Below are 9313 nucleotides of genomic sequence, written 5' to 3'. Positions count from 1 at the left end.
GCCCCTCACGTTATTACACTCGTGAAAAAAAAAAAATCAATAAAACGTCACGTGCGCCCCACGTGTGTGTGTGTGTGTGTGTGTATCATAAACAATTCCCGGCCAAAAAAAAAAGCATAATGAAGAAGAAGAAAAAAAAAAGGCGAATTGTAATATTGTCGCATAATAACATTGCGACAATAGAGGCCGAACAAATGTCTGGTATGTTAACGCAGCATATTAACAGTTATTTAGCTAAGTATAGAATAAACAACTAGCATAAACAACGTTGAATTTTTGGCCAATATTGCTCGATTAGCATTTTGATAATCTGCGGAATATGATTTTCCTTTTAGGGGAGTTTGTGTTCTGTCATTCTCAATTGTCTTGATATGTTAACATTTAAATTTTATTTTTTCTGTAATAGAGCCTAGAGTGCTCCGTTTGTGTGAAAATAATGAACATGTGAAATTAACGTACATATTTTAATATATGAGTCGCACCTGAGTATAAGTCGCAGGATCAGGCAAACCATGAAAAAAAGGGTGATAAATACGGCAATTAAATTCCGCTCAAGAGGTTCCTGTTATATAATTCCGTAATTCCTAGGTGTTTGAGCTATTTTTATTTTACCCTGGCAGCATAGCATCGTGACGTAGCAAACTCCCATGACAGGGGTGGGGATATACGAGTAGAGGTCGTCTCACTGGCATTCTATACGTTTCCAGAACGCGCTGGGCGAGGAAACCTCCGCGCATGTCTGCGAAAAGCAGCTCCGCTCCCGACCGGCAGACCGAGTTCAGCCTGGTGCGGGTCGGCGACGCTTGGGTTCGTCGCGCCGGGCCGACCCGGCAGCCCGCGGGGAAGCTATCAGATGCTAAAATGTAAGTAGCGCTAAGCGTATCGCTCTTAAAGGTAATCCCGGGATGTGTTTATTGTTATTTATTTCCTACACGAATCAGCTGAGTTTGAGGTTATGACGTGATCCGATGTCGCGGCGATTCGGAGCTTCCTCCGTTGGAATTTCCGTCAAGCGCTCCCCTCCTGTGGTCACGTCCGGGGTTGTCTGAGAGGGACGGGTGAAATTCTTTTCTATTTTCGGCCGAGGTCCGTCAAAGCGGCGGCGGTCGGGGGATTCTGTCCGGACGCCAATCAACATCTGCAACCTTGTGTTTCTTCGCCATTAGCTTTTGAACAACATCATTCCCTGATATTTTTGCTATCATTATTATCCCTAATGATCCTCGTAGACAGCGCTAACGGCGCACCGGTTAGCGTTAGCGACCGGTTCTTCCTCACTGTGAGAAGGTCCCCGGTTGGGTCCCCAATGGACGCCTTTCTATGTGGAGCCTCCATGTTCTCCCCGTGTCTGCAAGGGGTTCCTCCGGGTTCTCCGGGTTCCTCTCACGGTCCCAACACTGGCAGGAAGTTCAGTGGAGACCCTGCGTTGTCAAGACGTGTGAATGAGAGGGTGAGTGAAGGATGTCTCTGTGATTGGCCGGTCCAGGATGAAGTAGAGTTTTGAAAAAATCCGCACACCAAAAAAAATCCAAAAAAGAAAAGATGATTTATTTTGCATAGAACACCAAAAAGTTAATCTCGCAAGAATGACGTTTATTTTAAAGAGAATGGTCATGTGACTGATTCCCTCTGTTTTTTTTGGCCTCTTGTTGGATATATGATGTCATTCTAAAAGTATAACATTATCTTCGCCACTTTTCGAGAGCCAATCCAAGTAACCGATGCTTTTTCACATTTGAACGGATCATCTTTGTGGTCAAAGGGCCTCAGCACACAATATAAAATATAAGATATTGAATATATGCATGAGGAAACTCGTACAAACAGCAAGACAAACCTACAGATATTCGACCACCACCTCTGCGTGGACGCTTTACGGCTTCTATCCTGATGTATTTCAAGGTCTAGACTTTTATGTTTTGCTTCCCTGACGCGGCTTCTCAGTCGTCGGTTTTGTTTTTCCCACCAACCGCTCGTCCGCAGGGGCATTTTGTCCGGGATGAACCCCTGCTTGTGGCTTCGAGAGCAGGATAGGTGCTAGAAGATGAGATAATAATACTTTATTGATCCCCATAGGGGGAATTCTTTTGCCGCAGTAGTGCAACAATAACAATAAATATGGATATAGGATAAGATAACAACAGTTATGTGTCGATAAATATGACAATATGACAATTTAGAAAATCGCAAAAGACGTCCCAACAGAATGGAGAAAAGGAAAAAGAAAAAAGACAGTAAGGGTGAAAATAGACTAAATAATAATATAAACAGAGTGACAATGACGGGAATAAAATAAGTAAAAATAGGCAGGATGCAAGTGGGCTGAGACCAAGGATTAAAAAAAAAAAAAAAAGGACAACAGAGTTTGGGCACGACATGTGAATGAGTGAGGTAGTGAATGTAAATCATAAATACGTTGCTAAAAAAAAAATGAAGAGAACACATCCTAGATCTGAATGAATGAAATATTCTCCTAAAATACTTCGGTCTTTCCAGAGTTGAATGTGCCGACAACAAAATCACCCAAAAGCGATAAATAAAAATCACATGTATGAACCGTGGAGGTCTGGATTTGGAGTCACACACCACATAAAAGTGTAAAAACACACTCCAGGCTGAGCCAAAGTTAATATAATATCCTTAAAACAAATCCAAATGAATCTCTGTGGACATTTTGATTTCACACAAGTGGGTCTGACATGGAGTTATGGACTCGGAGTCATAATGTAATATGTAAATAATAATATGTAAGCATATAGCGGCCGTCCATTCCAGCTTGTTTGTGTATTTTTAAAAAAAATGTTTTATCCTCCTTCGTGTCACTCCACTCGCATCATGTTTATTTTTGTCATTGTTATTGTCGCTGTTTCTGTTCTTGTTGTCGTTTTGGTCGTCTATTCTCACCCTCGCTCTCTTTTCTTTTTGCTTTTCCCTCATTCCGTCGTCTATTCTTATCCTTGTTGTTGTTCACTCCGCTGTCTATATATTTGTGGATTTTTTTATGCTAAGATAAGATAAACTTTATTGATTCCCATAGGGGAATTTTTTTTTGTCACAGCAGCGGAACAGTTATACTGTCAATAAATATGAATAGACAATTAGAAGATAGCAAAAGACATCCACAAATAAATAGACGGCCGAGAGAACAACAACGTCAAGGATAAAAATGGACAATAGAACGGGGGGGAAAAAAAAAACAGCACGGGTGAAAATAGAAAACAGCAACAGGGAAAGGAACATAAACAGAGTGACAATAGCGATGATAAAAATAAACAAAAATAAGCAGAATGGGCCGAGAACAACAAGGATCAAATAGACAACAGAGTTAAGGCGTGACACGACTGAATATCTATTGGTATTGTCATTGTTGCGGCGCTGTGACAAAAGAATTTTTTTTACATGCATTTTTTATTTCTTTTTGCTATTTGGGCTTATTGGAAACTAATTAGAAGATGTACTTTTAGAGAAAAATGATTGTTTTGTTCCGAACTTCCATAAAACACAATTAAGTCACTTTTGTGTAACAATGAAAAACTCTTTATTTCCATCTTGAACACAGCAGTATTTTTCCCTGACTGTTTTTACACGTATTGATAACACATACACACACATTTTTGAATATCATAGAGTAAAAACAACATGTTATAATTCAATTTTTGCCCCTTTTGGACGGTTAAAACTATTGAAAAAAAAAAATAAAACATTGTTTTGCCCACATATGTGTCCAAAACACCCACAATTCCACAGTGCCGTCCACGAATGTGGCTACTAAGCCTCAGGAGGCCACATATCTCTTATCTTACCTCCTCACCTGGGATGGTGATTGGTACAGGTCTCCTCCGATTTTCCCCGAAGTCCACAACCACCTCTTTGGTCTTGGTGGCTCCGGTTGCCCATTTTTGTTGAAGCGTCCAACAATTGATGATGGAGAACTTCTGGAGGTGGCAGGAACTGGAGTTGTTCTGGAAGTCGGAGGTGAAGAGGGCGGTTTACATGATGAATGAATGAATGTCCTGCTTATCCTTGAGTTGTTTTTTTTCCAACTCCCGCACAAGTCCGAAGGGTTGTCGTCCCAAATAGTTCAGGGACATGTTTGTGGAGGTGCTCCGTCATCCAGGCCAGGGTTCCTTCTTGTCAAAATCTTCTTGTCGTGGCAGCCGGACTCCAATTTCTTAGCTTGAACTGAAGAAGCCTCTTGTAAGAAATTCAAGTCCAACTACCAACGACAAGAAGATCTAGACAACGTCTAATTCCCCCCCCCCCCAAAAAAAAACAACAAAAAACTGATAAACTGTTACCTTTCCCTCCCTCCTTGAACTGCAAATGATCTCCAGCTACGAGAGGAGGTCCGATGGCGGCGTGTCGTGGACGGTGGTCAGCCCCGTCCTTTTCACCTACACTGCCGTCCAGTGCCGGGACATCCTGGACCCCACGGACGACACCTTGCTGTGGGGTCACCTGGGCGCCGAAGAGCGGAGAAGCGGCGGTCCGGTCAAGCGTTTCGTCGTTGTGGATGAGACCGTTTATCAACTTTACGGCTCCAGAATCACCCGCTACTTTGAGGCCAGGGAGGTGGACTACAAGATTCTCCCCCTGCCGACCACCGAGGAGAACAAGTGCATGGGGCTGGTGACTAAGATCCTGGAGGAGGTCCACAGGTTCGGCATCGACAGGCGCTCCGAGCCCATCGTCGCCATCGGAGGTGGGGTATGTCTGGACGTTGTGGGTCTGGCAGCGTCTCTCTACCGCCGCAGGACCCCCTACGTCAGGGTCCCGACAACCTTGCTGGCGTACGTGGACGCCAGCGTCGGCGCAAAGACCGGGGTCAACTTCGAAGGTGGTAAAAACAAGCTGGGCGGCTACGCCCCGCCGCTCGCCACCTTCCTCGATCGCTCGTTCTTCCGGACGCTCCCGCCGCGGCAGATCTCTAATGGGATGGCGGAGATGCTGAAGGTGCTCGTCGTTGCATGAACTTTAACCAGGAGAGTGGACCCGCTGATGTTTTGGCATGCGGAAGTGTCCGGTGACCTTCTTATGTGAGCCTCCTGGGCCCAGGGTCTCTGAGGTCCATCAGAAGCTACAACCTGAGTTGTCGGAGCATACAATTTTGGGGGACACATCGGAATGCGTGTTTGACCAAAGAAATCTTCTCGCAAGTAGCCGAGAACTCCTCGCAGGACATTGAAGCTGTCTTTATCCCCGTTGACCCTAGATGGCGCTGATGAAGCACCGGGGCTTGTTTGAGATGTTGGAGGCCGAGGGCGAGAACCTGCTCCGCTCCAAGATGCAGCCCAGTGAACATGTAGACCCGGAACGAGAAGACGCGGCGGCGGCTTCCACTCGCATCGCCATAGAAACGATGCTGGAGGAACTGGCTCCTAACCTATGGGAGGACGATCTGGACAGGCTGGTGGATTTCGGGCATCTCATCAGTCCCACATTAGAAATGGTGTTCCTCGGTTACGTGTGCGCACGACAGGTGTCGGGATGGACGCCGTCTGACTGTTTCCATCTATCGAACAGAGAGCGCTGCCGGCGTTGCTTCACGGAGAGGCGGTGAACATCGACATGTCCCTCATGGTGTACGTGGCCCACCGGAAAGGGCTTCTGGCGACACAGGAGAAGGACCGCATCATCCGGTGTATGCTGAGCCTGGAGCTGCCGGTGTGGCACCAGGACTGCACCCTGGACCTGGTGAGCGAGGCCCTTGGCGAGCGCCTGAAGCACTCGGCGGGATCCCTGAGGATGCCTCTTCCCACTGGGCTGGGAAGCGCAGGTAGAAACGGACATACAAGGTAGTGCCCGTAGTGCCCTTGCAGAGGCGGAGAAGCAAAAGGACGATGTATATCTTGTTCTTTGCAGAGATTTTTCATGATGCGGTTGAAGATGATGTTCTGTACCGCGCTCATGGGGAATGGACAGAGGAGCTTTCGCCTTCCTGAACATCGACCGGTGTCGAATGAACTAAAATGAACCGACGCAAGAAAGAGAACGGGAGCCCTGCGGACATTCAAATAAAACTTTTAATGTTTCTCACAACAGTTTCCACATTGACTGCGACTGAGTAGAGTGAGTATGGCCACCGTTGCTACATTCATCTCACATGGACTGTAACAATTACGACGGTAGTAACATCAGTGGAGAACACCGCAGTACGGACCACAGGAATGGGAGTGAGCACGTTGAGCTTCTTCAGTGGTGTACCCATAATGCGCCCTAAGTAACAGCTGTGGTGGTTTCTCGGTCATCCGCTCACGTTTCGGTTCCCTGGGCGATTTCTTTAGTCCAGCAGTCTGGAGGCGGCTTCGTGCCGGCCGCTCCGTTTGTACTTTTAAGGCTCAGTACCCGGGGTTGGCGTCCCCTCGCGGGTCCATTGCCCCCTTCGGGTTCAGCTACTTGACCTACAACTTGAAAGCTACATTCGGGAGTCCCGACTTGTAGCTTATGGTCTTTCCGTCGGGAGATGGAGTTCTGCTCGGAGAAAAATCCATCAGCCGAGGAAAGACCTCAGTAGTCTTTTTTTTTTTTTTTTTCTTTTTTTGGCAATTTGATTTCCAATCATCACAATGTACTTCATCACCTGTGATCCTCTCAGCTTGATTGTCATCATGCTTTGGTGAACTACAGACGCAACGGACAAAAAGGCATCATCTACGCCCCCAAAAAAACGCTTTCTGCCTCCCGTCTTTGCGCGAAGTCGCCCCGTACCGGGTGTTTGGCCGTTGGCGGGGTTTCTAAGCCTGCCGCGGGAGTCGGTCGAGGGAGTTCCGATTGTGCGAAAGAACAGCCGAAAAAGAAACACTCGGCGCCGTCACACATTCAACACCGAATAAATAAGAAGTGTTTGGACAAACTAGGTGGGGCAGTAGGTGACGGATGGCGACACAAAGTGTTTCTCTTCCATTTTTCAATCCCTTTTAAAGGGATCTAAAGGGGGCAGAAGGCGGCGTAGCTTATAAACATTGCGACATCATCCAAATTTGACTTCGGCACTTCTTTTGGCTAATTTCGCGGGCGGCTCCTGATGTCACCCGACCACCAAGGAGTTCGACACTGCAAACATTCGACCGCTCTTCTAGCTGTATCGCCAACCGTTTCTCTCCGCACATTCACGTCGATATTCCCCGTTTATATTGAGCGCGTGTTTTGAGATTCGACACTAACTATTCCTTCATTTATTGAGTTTTGAACACTTCTGCATTCGCCTACCGCCTTCAGAAGTACCTCGGCATCGCCCTCCATCCACAGGGCACCAAACGGCAGTATGAACTACAAAATCGTTAGCTTTGCTATCTTTAAAAAAAAAAAAAAAAAACAACTCCTCAACCGTAAGGCACTTAAATCGTTCGATGCTAAGTTCAGGCGGAGGGAGAGATGGCGTTCGTCGAGACGCCGCGGCTTCGACCGTTGCATAGTTCATCGAGAGGCGAGGCTGCGCTGTAACGGGGCTCTCAAGGGTACAGCAGGTTGTCGTCGACAAAAGTACGCGATGTGCTACAACTGGTGAAAACTGTACAACATAAAGAATCAACCGTCTGGTATGCATCTGAGAAGCCAAAGACAACAGTTAGTCGATACTTGAGATAAAAAAAAAAAAGCCAAACCGACAACTTTCCGATTTACAGACGTCGTTCCAGTGTTTTTGGACAAAAATCATGCATTTCCTTCAAAATCCCACAACAGTCTCCTTATATTCCTTGACAACATAAATGGTCACACGATGGAAAAGGGAGCAAAAAAAAGGAAATCCACCCTGAATGGGATGGATCATCAGAGTGGTGTAGAAAATAATAATCACACAAAAAAAAAAAAAAAAAACCACAGAAATGAATCACTTCTGAAACGGACGATATTTTAAAAATCAACACTGTGCTGGCGCTGTTTGGAGAACCAAACGGACCGTCTGATATCGAGCAACATGGAAACTCTTCGAAGCCTCCGGAGCGGGATCGGCTTTCTGACACGAGCTGTTCAAACGACTCCTTTTCAAATGAATCGAATCGAAATGAGCGGTTCGGACAGGAAGGAACGCGCCGCCGAGATCCCGATCTTAAAAAAAAAAAAAACGGGTTAAAAATGAATCGGTATCCGCCATCTTGAACGGCGACGCTTCATCTCGGCTTCGATTGTTTTGTTTTTTTTTTTTCTTTTCTTTTTTTTTCCGGGCTCTTTCATAAATAATTTCAAGGGGAATGTATACACAAAGCCTCGTTGCCATGGATATATAAATAAGATTAAATCTACAACCGATTATATAGAGTTTGTCGGGAGAGATCTCTCAACCAGAGGACCGTCAAGGACTCGCCTAGCAGTTAAAACGCGTCGCTGGCGCGTCTTCGTAAGGCATCGGCACGTTCAAGTTCAACCTAAGACACAAATGAGTGTAAAGCACTACAGTAATAAATAGATCTCCTATTATTGCTAGTGATTTTCAAAGCAGTGTTCATCTTACCACAAAGTATCTACATTTTCTGACCATAATTTATAACTTCCCTAGATTCTTTGGAATCAATAGAAATAAACATAATCTAGACTCTATCCAAAGATAAATGCATATATATATATTTTTTATACATATATAAAAACGTGTTTTTTTTTTTTTTGTTTGTTTTTTTTTTGTTTTGTAACTCATTGTCATCATTGATTAAAGCAAATCTTTGAAAATCAGTCCATAAAATCAAGGTTGAGGGCTCGAGAAGACGGGTATATCACAAAATAAAAATAAAAATAAAATAAAAAAAAGAAGAAAAGAACGGAAAAGAGGGGTTCGACACATGTAAACGCGGATCTGAGAGACAGACGAACCACAAGACGTAGTGGGAAGGGGTTTGGCTTGACGGGGGTTTTCCAGCAGGTGGTGCTAACAGCCCTGCTCATTCTCATCCATGCTCACGCTGCTCTTGCGACTGCTGTCCTTGGAGGCGTCCGGGGAGACGGACGAGAGCAAAGGGTCCCCGCCTCTCACCGGCGACAGGTTGTCTTCCATGAGGATGTCGTTCAGTTTGGAGCCCGGCTTGCCGTGGACGCCGTAGTGCGCCTCCGGGAAGTTTTGGTGGCCTTCGTTGAGCTCCAGGGCGCCCGGTGGCTCCGGAGTGCAGGCGGGGTGGTGTTGGTGGTGCGGGTGGAGTGCGTACAGGTCCTGGTGACAGTCCTCCAGGGACGGTTCCTGCTTGATGCTCCGGGCGCCCAGTTCGGTGGCGCAGAGCGCCGAAGAGGCGATCGCCAGCCCGTGAGCCCGGGCCTGCATCTCCAGCTCCTAGAAGGGCGAGAAGGGGCCGAGGTGAGGAGGCGTCCGGCAAGCTCTTTCCGCTAG

The 9313-nt window shown here is 46.3% G+C and overlaps 2 protein-coding genes across 7 annotated transcripts in view; one reads left to right on the top strand and one right to left on the bottom strand.

The window, feature by feature from the left end:
• Nucleotides 1–4323: 4323 nt before the first annotated feature.
• On the top strand, nucleotides 4324–5998 carry LOC147226849 (uncharacterized). Its single transcript, XM_086159968.1, has 4 exons — nucleotides 4324–4953; nucleotides 5213–5449; nucleotides 5524–5776; nucleotides 5863–5998. Exons 1-4 carry the CDS (start codon nucleotides 4324–4326, stop codon nucleotides 5940–5942), a joined length of 1200 nt encoding a protein of 399 aa, XP_086016094.1. The 3' UTR covers nucleotides 5943–5998.
• Nucleotides 5999–6005: 7 nt separating this feature from the next.
• Nucleotides 6006–9313, bottom strand: part of LOC147226848 (microphthalmia-associated transcription factor-like) — a 36132-nt gene continuing 32824 nt past the window's right edge. For all 6 annotated transcript variants that reach the window (XM_086159415.1, XM_086159413.1, XM_086159416.1 and 3 more), the window contains exon 10: nucleotides 6006–9256. In XM_086159415.1, the coding sequence (XP_086015541.1) occupies nucleotides 8861–9256 (396 nt within the window). In that variant the 3' untranslated portion in view covers nucleotides 6006–8860. The remainder of the gene's footprint in view (nucleotides 9257–9313) is intronic.

Source organism: Fistularia commersonii, chromosome 14, assembly GCF_037954325.1.
Source record: "Fistularia commersonii isolate RoL2024-O1a breed Wild chromosome 14, RoL_Fcom_v1.0, whole genome shotgun sequence".
Classification (NCBI taxonomy): Eukaryota; Metazoa; Chordata; class Actinopteri; order Syngnathiformes; family Fistulariidae; genus Fistularia; species Fistularia commersonii.
This window is presented reverse-complemented; position numbering and strand designations above follow the sequence as displayed.

Bases quoted from the DNA above. Each gene is read 5' to 3' on its own strand.
- LOC147226849 (XM_086159968.1), top strand. From the start codon at position 4,324: ATGATCTCCAGCTACGAGAGGAGGTCCGATGGCGGCGTGTCGTGGACG. The intron at 4,954-5,212 runs GTGCTCGTCGTT...CGTTGACCCTAG, and splicing joins GGATGGCGGAGATGCTGAAG to ATGGCGCTGATGAAGCACCG. The intron at 5,777-5,862 runs GTAGAAACGGAC...TGTTCTTTGCAG, and splicing joins CACTGGGCTGGGAAGCGCAG to AGATTTTTCATGATGCGGTT.